The sequence below is a fragment of the Delphinapterus leucas genome, chromosome 1 (assembly GCF_059928025.1).
Source record: "Delphinapterus leucas isolate spDelLeu-1000000601 "Yukka" chromosome 1, BTC_Dleu_Yukka2, whole genome shotgun sequence".
Lineage (NCBI taxonomy): Eukaryota > Metazoa > Chordata > Mammalia > Artiodactyla > Monodontidae > Delphinapterus > Delphinapterus leucas.
Window position 1 is genome coordinate 59,077,528 of NC_143129.1, and position 17,628 is coordinate 59,095,155.

At 43.8% G+C, this 17,628-nt stretch overlaps 1 protein-coding gene across 1 annotated transcript in view; it reads left to right on the top strand.

Moving 5' to 3' along the window:
- Window positions 1–17,628, top strand: part of ASTN1 (astrotactin 1) — a 163,783-nt gene that overhangs the window by 46,206 nt on the left and 99,949 nt on the right. The window contains exons 4-6 of the mRNA XM_089901297.1: window positions 6,779–6,829; window positions 7,719–7,884; window positions 11,453–11,527. Coding sequence (XP_089757423.1) covers window positions 6,779–6,829; window positions 7,719–7,884; window positions 11,453–11,527 — 292 coding nt within the window. The remainder of the gene's footprint in view (window positions 1–6,778; window positions 6,830–7,718; window positions 7,885–11,452; window positions 11,528–17,628) is intronic.

Consider the following 17,628-nt stretch of genomic DNA (forward strand, 5'->3'; position numbering starts at 1 on the left):
TAGATAGGAAAGGACTTTGGGGAAAGGGTAAAAGCACTCATACTAAATACAAGTCCTTGGTGGATATTGTGATTCTCTCCTGGTTCCCTGGTTTAGTTACATTGTCAGTTTCCCCTCACATAAAATCATAGAAATGGAGGAAGCTGTCTCTTCTCCTGCACATCCTCTGCCTCTCATCTGTCACTCTCCTCTTGTGTTAATGCTGTTCACTCTCCTACCTTCTCGCTGGAATTGAGGGGGTGCATCTGTGGGGGAGGAGGGAGTCCCAGGTTTGCACCCTCCTTTTACGGGGAGGGCACACTCAGCAGTGAATAGGTGTTGAGCTGTTTTTCTTGTGCAGGGATGGATTTGCACAGATCCATCACTAAGCTCGCGTCCTGTTCATTTGTGAGCAAAGATGGGTGTCCAGGGATACCTGGTACAGGCTTTGCCCATGGACAGGAGTAAGTGAGACTAACAAGCTTTCAGGAGGATTGAACTTGAGACCCTGGCTGCATTAGCCCTGGGTGAAAATCAACTAAGCCTTTAGATGCAGAGTCCAGAGAAAAATGGGGGATGGAAACTTACATTTAGAAAGTAACAACTGTGTGTCAGTCATTGTCCTGGAACTGTATTTATTCATTCATTCATTCTTCTGTCATCCTGTAAGTAACAGGCAGTTATTATTATCACCATTTCACAGGAAAAGACAGAGAGACTTGGAAAGGTTAAATATCTGGTCAGTTTCACACAGCTGGCAAGGAACTCAAATCCAGACCTTGGACTCAAAGGGAGATGTGACTCCAGAGCCCACCCACAAAATCTGAGCCACAGTGAGCCTTTTCTGGGGTGACTTACATGAACTACTAAAGGCACAGAGGTGTCTGCAAGGGCCCCTGCTGTCAGTGGCTATTCTGCGGAACTGCTTTCAGTGTCCACAGCAGCTGCCACGGGGTTATGAGACGGGGCAGAGAGTACTTGTGAGTCCTACCAGCCATCTGCCCACCCCTCCCCCAGCCCCCAAAGGAAACGTTGCAGTAGCCATGGCAATGTGTGTGAGTTTGTGAATGAGTGTGTGTGTGTGTGTGTGCGCGCGTGTGTGTGGCACGTGCATAGACACTTGTATGTACGTATGTACGGGGGTACATCTGTACCTGTGGATGCATTTATAAACATGAAAATCTCAATTCTGTATAATACTGTTTTAATGAAAACGACCCACTAAAATCAAAATGACTGACAATAAAAAAAAAACAAATGCACATCTTATATAATTGTAATGAAATTTGGGATATCTTAATTCATCAATAAAGGGGACAGAAGGGAACTCAATATGGTTCATCCGTCATTATTATTCAGAAATTTTAAAACTGGGTTCCAGTGAATCCTTAGGCTAGATTGTAATTTCCATTTTTATGGCAATCATACTGTATAGAAGACCGAACTCATCCGTAAAGATTGCCTGAGGGTGTGAGTAGACATATGTTAGGTCGGCAATTCTCAACATATTGTGAGCTTTAGAACCAGCTGCCTAACTTAAAAAATACTGATGCTTGGCCGCACCCTAGATAGGTGGATGAGAGCAAGTAAAGTTTGAGAACTATTGTGCCCATGTGTGGTGTGAATCTAATGTACCCCAACCTTTGAGAACCATTCTGCTGTAGCGCTTATGAGAGATGCAGGGATAAAGTAGATTCAGTAGCTGTGACAGTGCAAGGACATTTAAAGAGGAAGACAGATAACAGGTGACTTTAATACAAGGTGTAGGGAGGCAAGGTGTAGGGCAAAGTATGGGCTCTGTGATCCATGATAACACTCACCAGTGCCCTTGCTGGTTGAGTGACCTTAGACAACTGACTTAACCATGCTGAACCTTTGTTTACCTTTGCAACCTGAGGATAATAACTGTACAGCTGTGTGGCTCTCCAGGTGGTAGTGAAAGGGTGTGCCAGTGTGTGTGTGGCACTGAGCATGTGACTGCCTGGAACATGGTCAGTGGTCAGTGAATGGCAGCTACTCTTTCCAGCTTTTTCTGACCCACCCAAGATTTCTTCCTTCTGCTTTATATAATCCTTGATCCCAGAATATACAGGGAAACTGCAAGTCCCTGGGCCAGCTTTCCCATCTGAGGACAGATGGACTCTGCCTTCTAGGATGCCCCTTGGGTCTACTGAAGCAGGCACTTATCCTTTCTGCCCATAAGACAGGTGACAGGGATCAAGGTAACAATGTGTCCTGCCTAACTGGGGTCCATGCCTATGCTTCCTCACTGCTCTCATTCTATGGCATGCTTCGTGTTGACTAAAAGGCTAAGTGTGGATTCTGTATTTGTATGTACACGTGTATATGTAAGTGTATTAGCATTCTACAGAGAAACAAAGCCAATAGGATGTAGAACATGAAGAAAGATGTATTTTAAGGAACTGGCTCATGCAATTATGGAAGCTGACAAGTCCCAAAATCTGCAGTCAGCAATCAGGAGACCCAGTTGTGTAGTTGGGTATGAGTCCAGAGGCCTGAGACCCAGGAGAATTGATGATGTAGCTCCAGTTTGAAGGCCGGCAGGCTCAAGACCCAAGAAAAATCAGTGTTTAAGTGTGAGTCCAAAGGCAGAAAAAGTGGATGTCTCAGTTGGAAGACCATCAGGCAGGAAGAATTCTCTCTTACTCAGGGGAGGGTGAGCCTTCTTATTCTATTCAGGTCTTCAACTGATTGAGTGTGACCCACCCACATTAGGGAGGGCAATCTGCTTTACTCAGTCTACCAATTTAAATCTTAATCTCATTCAAACACCCTCACAGACATACCCAGAATAATGTTTGACCAAATATCTAGACTGACCCTGTGGCCCAGTCAGGTTGACACATAAAATTGACCATCATAATGTGTGTATTTGTCTTCATTGCCACTTTTTGGGGCCAAGGTTGTATCCCTGAATTCCAAACTTGGGGGGGGAAAGTTATAACATTTGTTTATTACTGTCATTTTCAAGATCATTTTATATACTTCTAAAATTTCTTTGAGCAAAACCCTTTTCAAGATTTAGAACCGGCATACCAGATAATATGTGTGTAATAACAACCAAATTTATTTAGGACTTACTATATCCAAGGTTATTAGGTTTTGCAGATATTAGATCATTTAATCCTGTGTAGTTGATAAGGTGGGTACTATTATTATCCCATTTTATAGGTGAGAAAACTGAGCCACAGAGAGACAGGGACTGTGTTAGTTTTTCACTGTTCTATCATTAACTGAGATAACATGTTAAGCACACACACAAGCACACATACACAAAACATAGAGCAAAACTGCAAAAATAAAGTTGATTAAAAAATGAAAAATCAGAGATTATGAAGTATCTAAAATTTATTTATACACACTTTTGTTCAGCAGTGTAAAGTTTGTGTGGAGTATGCTGTAGCTCATGATTCCCATTCTGCATATGGAGAAACAGAGGCTCTCGGGCAGTCTTACTTGCTTGAGGTCATAATAGCAGAAGGGGATTTGAACTTGTAACTTCCATCTAGTGCTCCTCTCCTTATATCCCATTACCTGTAGTTGTCAAAGTGTGAGTTAGACTGGACGTATTCCAGATAAGAGCACAAACTGTTCCTGCCTAATTACTGGAAGGAGGGCCAAGTAGTGGGCACAGGAGCAGGTAGGAGGATGGATGTTGTGAGGACAGCATTTAATCTGACTGCCTCTGTTTTCTCAATTAGGTAGGAAGCAGATCATTAGCTGAGGGCGAGGATGGGGGAGGAGGTGTTGGAGGTGTGAGGAGAAAGAAGAAGCTATGAGATAATGATCTTGAGAGTGGGAGAGACAACAGACAAGGAAAATGTAGTCTGATCGGTAGGCAGTATGCAGAGCCCACTTGAGGTCAGTGGTGTCGGATTTAAAGGGAGACCAGTCGGTGTGGTTGTCAGTGGCATTCATGTGTGCAAACACAGAAATGGAGCCACGGGGTCATCGAGTTTAACCAGTGTCAGAGTGTTTCAGACAAGTACGATGAAGCAGTGAAGGGCAAGAGAGTTGAGGTTACATGAAAGGGCGATTACAATAATGGATCACAGAATTTAATTTGAGTAAAGAGGGAAGCGGGTGCGTGAGGTGGGTGAGGGTCGATAAAACGGTGGTTGGATGAATGGATTTTAAGGCTCAGGTGGATAGAAAATATTCTGTGGCTTTAGGAGGAATGAACTGGGAGGGTAGGAGGTGACGGTCAGATATTGGGATTCTTGAAACTGTGACCAAGGAAGGGTTGCAGATATTGGTAACCTAGTCTATGAGCCTGGGAGTGAGGGTGGGGACAGGATCCTCTGAGGAGAAAAGTCAAGGAAATGAGTGGTTTGAGAATTGAAAGGATCATCTTAGTGGCTACTGAAGTCACCAAAAATTATGAAGTGAGCCAGGCTCTGAACTGTGGAGGGTAGACGGGGGCGGGGTGGTGTTGGCATGACTGGAGCAAAAGGAGGAAATGGATAGGATGGTCTGATGGCAGGAATTAATGACCTTAACCAAGGACACGGGGTTAGTAAGTGGCAGAGCCAGGTTTTAAACCTACTGAGTCTGGCTCCATAGTCACATTCCTGGCTGCTTTGCTAGTTACTGACAAATATGTTACTTTTCTGCATAAAAACTTCTAAATGAATTTGTTTACCTATTAATAGACAGTAAATAATGAATAAAATCACACCAATATTTAACTTTTCTTTACATGAGATTTACACGCTTAAAGATAACACACGTTTGTAAAATACAGCCTGTCATCACGATTTAGTTTTAAAATGTGAAGTTAGAAATGCATTTCTTTTTACCAAATGGGAATGTTAATTATAATGGACAATACTAATATTTGCTGAGTTTGTTCTGTGTGGCGGGCACTGTGTAAAAGTATATACCTGCTTGCTTAACTCTAGGTACTATTTTAACCACATTTTATAGATGAAGACACTGAAAGAAATTGAGGGACTTACCAGGCAATGGACTGCCTCACCCAGGACTCAAATCCAGATCTGTCCAACCCTCAACCTCATTTGCAGTGTGGTCTAGTTCTTTCCTGAGTACCTGCTATGTGATGGTTCTATGCTGGACAGCGAGGCTATGGCAAAGATGATGACAGAGTCCTTTATATATGATGAAGGGAACATATTAACTAAATATATAGCATATTAGTTATAGATTCTATAAAGGAAAGTGCAGGGTGCGTTATATAACAAGGGAACGTAACCTAGTCTGGAGGGGAAGGTCTATTTTGGGAAGTAATTTTTAGTCCAGAATTAACGAACAGTATAAATTAAATAAGTAAATGAGAGGGAAAAAAATCCAGGTAAAGAAACAACATCTGCCAAGGCCTTCGGGCCCTAAAGTGTCCTGTGGAAACTGTGGACATCATTATTCTTGTCATTTAACTTCTGATAAAGCCACAGGTTTACCAGACAATCTAGGGATCAGCCATTCCAGTACTTATTCCTCCCGGAACTGGTGCTGATTGTGAAGACAGTAGCACGTAATAATCTCCTCATTTTATCATTAGGGTAAATTGAGGTGTGGAGTGTTTCAGCCAACTGCATAGCTGGAAAAGTCATTTTTACCAGTTTTCCTTTTATCTTTTCTCCTGTATATCTCTCAAACTACCTTTTTTCAGAAGCTTTTTAAAAATGAAACTCTATTCTCTCTTTGTTTCACCGCCCTCTCCTTGCAAATGCATTTACCTAGTTAAGAAAAGGAACATTTGCTCAAAAGCTCTCACATTGCATATGGATATGGCATCCTGTACCCGGACCCCAAAGTATTGTGACTAGCTGGGGGGGAACTTTGGAACCATGCTTCCACCAGAAACTTAGCGTAATGTGGCCAGAAGCAAGCTTAAAAGGATGTGCTTTCATTTAACTATGGACAAATGATTTTCATTTGTAAAATGATCTCTTTAGCGATGGGTGGAGGAATATATGAGTTCAGAAGAAGCTCCTAGTTTTCGAAAGCCCATCGTGAAATGCCTTTTTCATCATTGCCTCCAGCTGAAACATTCTCTCCCTACACTGAACTGTGTCTGCACATACATACATACATGCATACATACATACATACATAGGTACATGTATTCTCTCTCACACTCTGTATCCCCCCACCTATTTTATATCTATCTGTCTATCTATCTATCTATCGATCTGTCATCTATCATCTGTATCTCTTCCTTCTCAACTCACCCCCAGGTGATAAGTCTTATGTTCCCCACAAGGAAGCCCATCACCAGACAATGCTGACCAGAAACTTCCGAGTTCCCTTTCCAAGTGCCACTGTTAGGTGGAAAGCTGGGACTAGCATTTAATCAAAGAGCAGATTTTAAAATACTCTCGTCCAGAGCAGAAGTGGTGCCTTTCTGCCCTGGGAGCGCCGGTGTGAAGGGATCATTCCATCAGGCTGGCCATGCAGGAGTCCACTCACTCAGTTGGGTCTAGGTTACACAGTGGAAGGAATGCCCAAGCAACCAGTCAAATCAAGTTAAGCCAAGGCCACAACCAACTTCTGGCCTAACCCAACAACTAAAGGAAACAACACAGTGACCGCTGATGTGTCTTGAGAAAGAGGAGCGAGAATTGAGGAGGGAAACTGAAAGCTTAGAAATTGCCAGTGCTTAAGGAAGACTCTGCATAAGCTGAGGGTATTGTGTGAGACAGGGGCAGAAAAGAAAAGGCAAATAAGAGATTACTAATAGCTCTGAGCATACACAACTTGCAGGTGTGTCCTGCCGGCTGCTGTGTTTCCGTTACACTGGGGCTCCTCTGTGGCACAGATTATGTCCCTGCTCGAGGCAGTGGATCCCAGATGGTTCCGGTGCTGGCCCGTGAGGCCCCTGAATCTAGGCCATCTGCTGCCCACACAGGAGGAAAATCTTCAGGGTGTTGATTTGTCAGACTGAAGATATTAACAAACAAACAAGCTCTATTCTGACTTCCGATGCTGCTAATTTTCCTAAACCAACATGTGACTGGGTTGCCCGAGCAGGACAGAGAATATTCAAGACCACGTTACCTAAGTTGGAGTCAAAAGACTGACGTTTCCTTCCAACTGCGGTGTTCAGTCTCCTGCCCAGCATCTGGCCTGCCACTATCATCCTTGGGCTCCTCGATGGGTGGTCTTTCCACAAAACTAACATTGGCACAGTCTGCTCGGTAATGCCACCCCCCTCCTGATGGAGGCCACGCTCTTGCCACCACAAGCAGATGGAAGCTGAGGTGGAAATGATTGTTTCGTTTGACATTCACCCTCCTCCCCACTCTAGTCCTGAAAACCAAGTGGGAGTTGCAGCTACTTAGATGCCTCTACTTCCCGGGTCCCAGAGACTGGTCCAGGTTCCTCATCTGATCTAAGATAGATCAAGCAGTTCCTCCACGGATTAGTTTTTCCTAATGAGGAGGGGTAGTGTCTCTCTGTGGTCTGAGCCTGTAAAGACAGCCGCTGGAGCCTGCAGGAGGCCAAGTCTCCACCATGTGCATAAGACATTTTCAAAAAAATGGTCCTGTAGAGTGAGACATAGAGCCAAGAGAGGAGAGGGACAATTATAAGGGCATCTAGACCCTGTTGCCAGGCATCCCCAAGGCAGCTTCCATCTGAGCCTGGATATAGGTCTATATCCTATATCTAATGCGCCTCTTTTTGGTGAGGCCAATTCAATTTTTTTACTTGGACTCACACCCAGAAAGCCCTAATGCAGAGGCCTCTTCCTCTTTCAGTTGGTCTCAGCTCCACGTATTTTCAGCACTTTCAGGTCCAGCTCTTCATCACTTTGCCCCCGCCTTTTCCTGGGTGGCCCCCTGTGGCCTCTCCACTCACCTGCATCAAGCTCCCCTTGGCTACGCTGCCACGTGCCGCCAACACCTGGCCCTCCCGGTGCCCAGGGTGAGTGATCTGCCGCTGCCACGACCACTTAGTTTATTTCCAACAAACCCATTCCTCCTCCCTTTTACTCATCCTCTGCTATTTGTCTGGCATATGTATGTTTCTTCAGAAAGACGGTAGATTCCTTCGACAGCAAGAATCTCTTTATCCCGGCTCCTGTTGCCTAGTATCACAGTTCACACACAATAGGCTCTCCATAAATATTTGCTAAATAAATCAAATAAGAATCCCCATCTCCCTGACACATCATCCCTGACTTGTGGGAAGGAAATAAGTCAATTCTCTTTTCCTCCTTTGCTGAAGCAGTTCGAAGACTCTCCGCCTTCCCTTGCCATTTCACAATGTGCTCTTCCCCTCTCTCTGCATTTCATGTCAGTCCTGCAGCGTCCCTGCCCTGTGAAGTGGGCCCCGGTGGGAGGTGCGAGTCTTCCCACACTCATCGTTATCTCCTCTCCAGCTGCCACAGATACATTTACGATCTGAGTTAAAGCCTGGTGTTGCATTGTGTTTGCACCTTAGGGGAAGACACCTCTTCCTCATTAGAAATTTGGGAATCTCCTTTTTATAGTATTTATATTGGATTCAGGCAACTAGTACATTTAATTTGTTTAACAAATGCTTACATGGCACTTACTGAATGTCAGGCACTGTTCTGAGCACTTTAACCATAGTAACTAGTTCCTTCTTATAACAACCTTGCCAGGTAGATAAAATTATTACCCTCAGCCTCATTTCACAGATGAGGAAATGGGGACACAGAATGATGAAGGGACTTGCCCAAGGTCCCACAGCAATTGCTAGCTAAGCTGGAATTCGAATAGTCAGGCTGGCTCCAGAACCCACGTCCTACCCACTGGGTCCTGCTGCCTGCCAGTGATCAGGGCAGAGTCCAGACCACACATCTGAGCTGCCTTTCTTCACACTCAGGCCTCTTGAAAGCAGGAAGTCTCTTTGACATGACTACCTAGCAACATGTCAACGTGTGCTTGCTTAATCAATGTTTCTGGGCTTATCGATTCACTACCTATGGCCTGAATACAGGTTTATTTATGTTATTCTACGCAGTTAATTGTTCACATTGTAATCAACGCTCGTCCTAAAATTTGGTTCCTCAAGATATATTTTCAGACAACCGAGGAACCACGCCAAGAATTAAATCTAATGACACATTGCACCCATTTTGAGTCCTAGAGATGACTTGGAGGCAAAACGTGTGTTATTTAAAATTATTAAACTGATAGTAAATAAAATGTCATTTTGCCCAAAAGAGAGATTAAGTTGCAGCTCCCTTTTCTTTTTTTATTGCCCTCTCTAGGTGTCTAGGATCAGACAAGACATTTTTTTCTCCTGATTTTTAGTCTTTTTCTTGAATTAGTACATATTTTTTAGCTGCTCACAAGCCACCACTCACTGTTCAGCAAAAAAAGAAAAAATCAGATTCAAACCCCAGAACAGAACAAACATGAAGAACACAGGGGCTATTTATTTGATGTAGGGGTGATTCATAGTATGGTGTTTGGGTACTGTTTGGAGCCAATGCTAGTTGCCTCAGGGTATTTCTAAATTGAATTCCAGGAATAAAGTGTTTATAAATAGTGAGCATAGAAAAGAAATGTATTCATCCCAGCCACTCCCTTAAGGAGTCCCAGTGGCCTCCCCTTGGAACTACCGACTCATTCAAGTAGTTAATTGATTAGCTGGTTGGGTTAAGTTGGTGGTTCTCAACCCTATCAGACCCAACACCCTATTTTATGACAAATAAACTTAACCTTTTTTATAATCCTTAAATTAAATTCATATATAATAAAATCTACACACAAATAAATATATATATGTCTTAATAGTAATTAAAAGAGAAATGCTAAGATATAATTTATAATGATATAACTATTTTAATGTATAAATTCTCTGCAATATTACAGTGGAAGAAATAATAAAGTTGACAGACATTTGCGTCTAATGTAGATTCACCAAAATATAATATGTAAAGTAATATGCAATACACGATATATGTAAGAGCAATTAGACTGAAACAGACATGCTGTATTGGTGATTCAAAGACCATGAGCAGCATTGTAGACAATGATGTGATTTTCCAAAATTATGAACAAATCTTGGTAAAATTCCTAAATAATAGTGTATAATCTTCTCTTAATTTACATGGTAGTTATGCACCTAGACAAATCATCTTGTGTTAAAACAGTACAAGCTGCTTTGTTGCTTGTATGTAAATGGAGTTAGCATCTAGGCTCAGATAATTATAAGCAGGTTTTTTCTACATAAGTGTGCAGCAAGACATTCAGAAGTTTGCAGGACACGGGGGAATTTTTTTGTTGTGCAGGGCTATTCTGAGCACTGCTCTGTTCTAGCCTTCCAGACCTGCCTTCTAAATGCCAGTAATGTCCTGCAATCATTGTGTCATTCAAGGGCAACTGCCCTAAATTTCCCCAAATACTCTCTATTGGTGACACCACCCTCATGGACAACCACTGGGTCAATTCCTAGTATTAGATTTAGTCCCAAATAATTATGTCAATTTATTCTCCTGACTTTTTGTAGTCCTTGAAAACCAAAGGCATGTCTACAGTAAAATCCTCAGTAATTAGGTTATTGGGTTGGTGTGATTGGGTTATACTGGAGACTGTATGTTCCATGAGAGCAAGGGCCCAGTTCACCCCATGTGCACAATATCTAGTACCTGCACAAGGCCGGGCTTTATATGTCTTGCTTGAAGGAGTAAACAATTTTGGGGTTGGACATCTGGGTTAGTGAAGAGATATATACTATTGAAAAGGAATAGATTTGTTACTTTCAAGTACATGTGACGTCCAGATGCTCACTAGAGAGACCCGTATTTAAGTCTTATTCAAAAATACCATTTCAGTTGTTTCTGATTGAATGAGTGACATTATAATGATTGAAACCATCTGGAAGCTGTCAAAGACCCAGAACCTTCATGTCATTTTGAGGGAAAGGGGGCATGTTGAGGACCCCACATGAACTGCGGCCTTGGCCTAAAAGGTTTGCTTCATCTTCACAGTGGTCTGTGAAGCAGCTATTAGCAAATCTGTTTTTACAAGTGATGAAATTAGACTCAACAAGGCAAATAATCTGCCCAAAGGTAGACAGTTGGCTCAACAGCAGAACAGAGTTGGAACTCAGAACTGTCTGATTCCGGAGGCTTCATCTTTCCAAGAAATCATACTGCTTCTCTTTCTTCAGTGAAGCAAAGCTAAGTGTCTGTTAAATCTATTGGGTTGGCCAAAAAGTTCGTTTGGGTTTCTCCATAACATCTTACGGACATTATTATAATTTTAGTCTGTACAGAGTTCCAGCTGTCATGTCTATTAAATTCCACTTTTCCTAGTGGGTCAGTGATTTTTGCATTGATCCTGTTCCTGGTTGGGTTCCAGCATTCCAGGTCTTGTAAGCTCACTTTAGTGGGATTCTTGAGGGACTGTGTCCTCTTTGTCTTTGGGTCTCCAGAACCTGGGATGGTAACTGGCACAGAGTAGACATTCAGGGAGTTTGTTGGTTGACTTTAATTGCATGCCATTTCTCCTTTCAGGCCTTGGCCTTATACAATATTTCAGCGAGGCTTTGACCTGGTTTTGGGAGAACAACCTTCTGATAAAATATTCAGGTAAGTTGTTGTCTAGGGACTTGCTTATATATCTCTGCAAGCCCCATGTCCCACTTCCCACTGAACTTTCTTTCCTAGTGGTAATTTATAAAATGGGGAACACTTTTAGTCATTCTGCCCTCCTAGTAACAGCAGCGTTTGCCCACCTTCATCCAGTGACATCATGGAGGATGTTGAGGCCAGACAGATTCTGTTGGGGTCCTGGCTTCCTTCCTTGCCTGCTCTGTGACCCCCAGTCATTTACTTAACCTCTTGGAGCCCCCAGTTTCCACATTTGTTAAACAGAGCTTCATTACATGCCTTGCTGTATTGTTGTGAGGAGTATATGAGATAATGCAGGGAAAACCCCTGGCACAGAACAAGCAACTAATGTTAGTTTTTGCCTCTTCATTTTGCATCTAATTTGCACCTTTCTCATAAAGACTTAAGTGGTTCAAAATTAATCCCTCCTATCTCTGCCTCCCTCCTTTCTCAGCTATACCTCATTATCATTTTCTTTAATCTACCACCCTTCTGAACCAATTGGATGTTTCTAGTCCCTCCCAAATTTCTACCTACACACCTGGGAATGGTACATATTAGAAAAGTCAGCAAGCAGAGGAAGAATTTGGGTGCCAGCCATGAACTAGGAGATTTTCATAAAGTTTAATTCACGCCAGACCTTAGCTGGAACACAAGTTTATTTCCAAGCTAAGATCTTATCATCCGTTTCTTCAGTCTGTCAGTCTATTTTTCACTTAACGTGCATCAACTGAGTACCCCCTAAGTGCCAGAGATTGTGCTTGTGCAGGAGGTATGGACACGAATACCTCTCCCTTCACGAGCAAGCCCTCTGGGAGAGGAAGTAAATAGTCCTTCCCGAGTGTTTGATGTCAAAGGAGGCATTAAGCGACTGCATAGCCATACTGGAGGAATGGTGAGCGAATGGAAAACTTGCTTCCTTTTGTTCACTGCACTCGTACACTGTGAGGAGTCTCGCCTGTTCACTGCCGTCTTTCCACACCCCTTCCCCAGACCCTCTCTGTCAGCCAGTCCTGGCCTTGGTGTTCATTTTGCTCCTGCATTTGCCTCCTGGAGCTGGCTTCTCTGCCTCAGCTTCTCCTTCTCCTCCCTGCTGCCTTGGATGCACTGGGCTCTGCCACTGCCGTGCTCTCCTAAGGCACTCTCCTAGCTAGAGCGCCGATTCACAGAGCCACTTCCTCACAGAGCCCTCCCTTGCCCTTTTCTCTCCCGATGTGATGTCTCTCCGGGGATGGGCTGGGTCATGTTAATGACATTGGCCACAGGCTGCTTTTGAGGATTTGTGCTGCAAGAGGTGTAGCTGTATTCCTTAGACTATGACTCGGGCATTTAAACTTTCCAACAATGATGTATTATTTGGCAGACTTTTTTCTCCCTTTTTCCTGCTGCTGGTCTGTTGGAACTTATGAAGGGTGATAAGGAACTTATGAAGGGTGATAAAGATAAGGCAGATGGAGAGCCTGGTGGAGTTCTATTAACATGGATAGGTTCCCTCTCCCCTAAAGGTCCGAAACTAACACTTTGAAAAACCAAGCCCTTAATGAAATTGCTTTTAGAGTAGAACCAGCTCAAAAAATGTGTTTCCATCCCCACGAGCATCATTTGTTCTTTTAAAGTTTGTTAAGTAGCAACTAGATGTGATACCCAGTCACTACAGAGGGGATCACATGTGTGGTTTGACCCATGCAGTCACCTATCTCAGAAGCCAGTGGGTTAATCAATAAGTGTTTAAACATTTTGATCCCTAACATAACAGATGAAAACACCAGGTCATGACCTCTTTATTTCAGGTAGTAAGAATTTTAATGAGAACCTTCTGTGATCTGAGTCAACCAACTGCCAATGGCCAGTCTGGAAAATTCTATGACCTGGTCAGTGACTGCAATTTCTTAAAGGAGCTAAATGACTATTTACTTGCTACTCTGTTCACTTATGATTTAGAGACTTGATAAATTCCAAGCCACTGCATATTTCCCTGGACTGTGGAATAAAATTTAAATTCTGACATTCAGATCTTTCCACAATTGAATGTCAATGTACAACTCCCTCTTAATGAGCTGCTCTTCTCCTATAGAACCTTCCATTCATAGTCAAATCTACCTTCTAACTGATCCACTGCCCCTGACAACTTGCATATTTCCCACTCTGCACATCTGCTCAGACTCCCTCCTCTATGCATATTCTTCTATAAACACTACCCATTGCCATGATCTAGACCCAGTTTCAGCTAAACTCAACATCTATTGAGCACCTACTATTGCAAGGTACTGTTCAAGATGATGTAGATATGACCAAACAAATGTGACCAAGATAGTCCCTGACGTCAAGGAATTTACAGTCTCATCTAAGAATTGTTCTCCAACCATGGCCCTCCATGAGAATCTCCAGTGAGTGGATAAGACTCTGGGCTTCCAAGGCAGGGGCCACGAGTTCAATCCCTGGTCGGGGAGCTAGGATCCCACATGCCATCTGGTGTGGCAAAAAAAAAAAAAAAATTACCAATGATCTTACCCAAAATAAACCAATTAATTGAAAAGTTCTGGGAGGTGGGACCAGGGCATGAGTGTTTTTTAAAATACCACAGTAATTCTAATCTGTACCCAGGATTGGGAAACACTGGCCTGAAGCTTCTCCAATCCATTGCATCAATCCACAATGACTTCCTCCTTCCAAATTTGTATATATACTAGCTTTAATGTTTATTTGTCAATTATTTATTTCATGTTGATTTTTAATTTGCCTATTTGCTTCTCCAATGAAATGGTTGTCTTCCTGAAGGGCGGGGAAATACGCTATATAGTTTCTTTTTTTTTTTTTTTTTTTTTTTTTTTTGCGGTACGCGGGCCTCTCACTCTTGCGGCCTCTGCCCCTGCGGAGCACAGGCTCTGGACGCACAGGCTCAGCGGCCATGGCTCACGGGCCCAGCCGCTCCGCGGCATGTGGGATCCTCCCAGACCGGGGCACAAATCCGTGTCTCCTGCATCGGCAGGCAGACTCTCAACCACTGCGCCACCGGGGAAGCCCACCCTATATGGTTTTAAATATTTAATATCTAACATACCATTTTAAACATAGTTGGTCTTCAATAAATAACTGTAGATGATCATGTCAGGTATTTCCTAGCCAGATTAGGAAAAAACCTAGAAAAAATCCCAGAGAACCTGGGAAGGGCCCAAGCTAGACTCAAAGGATCCAAGGGAACCCTGAATCTCCAGAATGAGTCTCCTCACCCAACTCAGCCTGATACTGAAGATGTTCTTTCTGTGGTAGCTAGGATCACTCCATTCCACTAGGCCCTCTCGTGGCAGGGGTGAGTACAGACCAAATTTTTCTCTCAGAGACCTTCGTCCTGAGTGCGTACCTGCATCCTTTGGAATAATACCTCATTCTGGCATGGCTTGCCCTAGGAAAGGGTGGAGATGCCAGGCTAAGAGCCATTTATCAGTTTTCCCACATTCGATTTCATGCCAAGCCACGATGAGAGCACTGGCTTTTTCTGTCCAGTGCTTTCTGGCAAGCGCTTGCTTCTGGACAGAAATTTCCAGCTCTAGTTCAAAAGGGCCATGTGCAGGACTCAGCCCACAGCTGAGCCATTAACTGCAGTGGTCACCACCAGCTGTCACGCGAGAAGGCCCAACCTGGGAAAGCATTTCAGATATTCACCCAACTTCTCTTCGGTGGCTTTTTGAAGTTGTTCCTGCCAAATCTGCATGGATGAGGGATAGATGAGATTTTAGGATGCAGCTTTCCTCTGACAGTTTGTTCTATATTTAGTTTTTGGAGTCACTCAGTAGATTTTGCAGATAAAAGAAAACTTTAGAATTTCATACGCATGAGCCAACATGGGCTGGAAAGCGGCTCTGAGCAACACTCTGAGAATCAGACCCACCCCCCTCCTTCCCACTTATGGAGAGGCGACCTTGGGGAGGTTGCAAAACTTCTTAAAATGTTGGTTGATGTCTTGGTAAGATGGAACCAAATGACTAACCTCAGAGGGCTGTTGTGAGGATAAATGAGGCAACTCTAAGAGCACCTGCCTTTAGAAAGTTCTCAATAAAGGTTAGTCTCTACCCACACCTGACTTTGCTTCCCCTACAAGGTTTCACCTTGACCCTACCAGAGGGTGAAGGGTTTCTTGTTAACTTGGTAGAGTGTCATGTTTCAGAAGTTTCTGTGCTCTGAGGAAGTTCTTTATCCTATCAAACCCAGATCCATCTCAAACATCAAATGTGTTCAAACCCAGAGGTTAACCCATATCCTGTTTTAAATGAAGAATAATTTTCACCACCATTTCTATCTTTAAATTGGAAAATTGGGATTATCTCCCCTAGCAGCCTGTTCGAACTAAAGAGCATAGCTAAATCTCCTTGTCGAGCAGTCAGTAAATATTTATGGAGTGACATTCCTGTGTCAGAAATTATGTTTGGCAGTGGGGATACAAGATGACAAAGAACCATCCTCTGCCTACCAAGAGAGCGCATTCTTATGAATGGTGATGGACACATGAAAAGATGAGTGCAGATCAACATCTCAGGGGTGACAAGGCACCGTGTGCACGTATGCAGAAGAGAGTCCCTTACTCAGCCTAAGAGCATGAAGGCCCTGGAGGGCTTTCAGGAAGAGATGCGACCTTAACTGTGTCTTAAAATGAGTGGGAGTGCGGCAAAGGAGAGAGGAAAGAAAATTCAGAAGGAAGGACTTTTAAGAGCAAAGGCAAGGAGGCGAGAAAATGAGGACGACTTTTGGAGTTACGGGCAGATTGCATTGTGGGAACACAGAGTTTGAAGCAGGGCTTGGTGAAAGAAGAAGCTGAAGTGTGACATCTTCGGAGATGTGGACTGTGTTCTGTGGGTCTGGGTGCCCTTAAACAGTGTCAGTTGGAGAAAGATGTGGTTTGCATTTCCTTTCGAAAGATTACTGCATGCAGAGGAGGAAGGGAAAACTGAGATGGATGGACATGGATCTCTCTCCCAAAAGAAATATGCTAGAATTGCCAACCGTCTTCTAAAATCTGCTACAGAAATTATAAGCTACAGGTCACAGATCTGTTGCTCTGCATCAATGCAAAACTTGTCATTTTAAAACTGAAATAGAAAACAAAAACTCCTGTCTATGTCCAAATAAACCGCCTTCTCCCTGGTACCCTTCAATATTGCATATGTCCTCTCTGAAACAGTGTATCATGCGTAACATCAGTGGTGTGCCCACCCCAGCCTGCCTGTTAGAGTCTTCCTGTCTTAACAACGCCCATTACAAAACTCACTTAAATGTTGTTGCCTTCAAACCACATTCTTCCTTAAGTCCCAGGTTCCAGGCACCTTGGGGCAATCACCTGCCCTGAATGGGCTCCTTAATCTTGCCAGGTGATTTTGTGTGTGTGTGTGTGTGTGTGTGTGTGTGTGTGTGTGTGTAGGAAGTGGCATGCCTTCAATTTCACCAGCTGCTTCACAGAAGAGTGGGTGGTGGGTTTCCTCTTCTGTCCCCCTAGTAATGGGTCTCCCTCACCTGGTGGAGACCCCTCCTGCACTGACCTAGCCCTACCCTAGCCTCCTGTTCCTGTGGGCATGGAGAGTCGAGTGCCTCCTTCAGAGCAAAAAGGATCTCTGCTATTTCAGTGCTGCTTAATGCAGAGGTGTGCTCCACAGGTCCAGGAAGTAGGGGACTGAGAGTACTGCTGGGAATGAGGGAGGAATCTCCCCAATCCTGGCCACGTCCCACTTGCTCAGTGGTTTTGCCTCTCCCCTGGGTGCCTGCTTTCTCTTCTTTCAGCTGCTCTGTTACCCAGGTCTGTTGTTCAGGGAGTGGATGAAAATCACAGGACTTGGCTGCTTAAAACTCATGAGCCTTGGTCAGTGGGGATTCTCTGTGGCCCGCGTCCTAGAGAGGGCTACACGTCTCATAAAAGATCTCATGTCATCAGTCTGGTTTCCTAGCATCCCAGGCAACCTGGGGAGTGGAGAGGGGAATGTGCAGGTTAGGGGAAAGGAGAGGGAGTCTGAAGTGGTGCTCTGTGACCAGCTTGCTAATGGAGCCGGTGCTGGTTCCGTTTAATTGTACGCATCCTTCCATTGTTCCTCCTT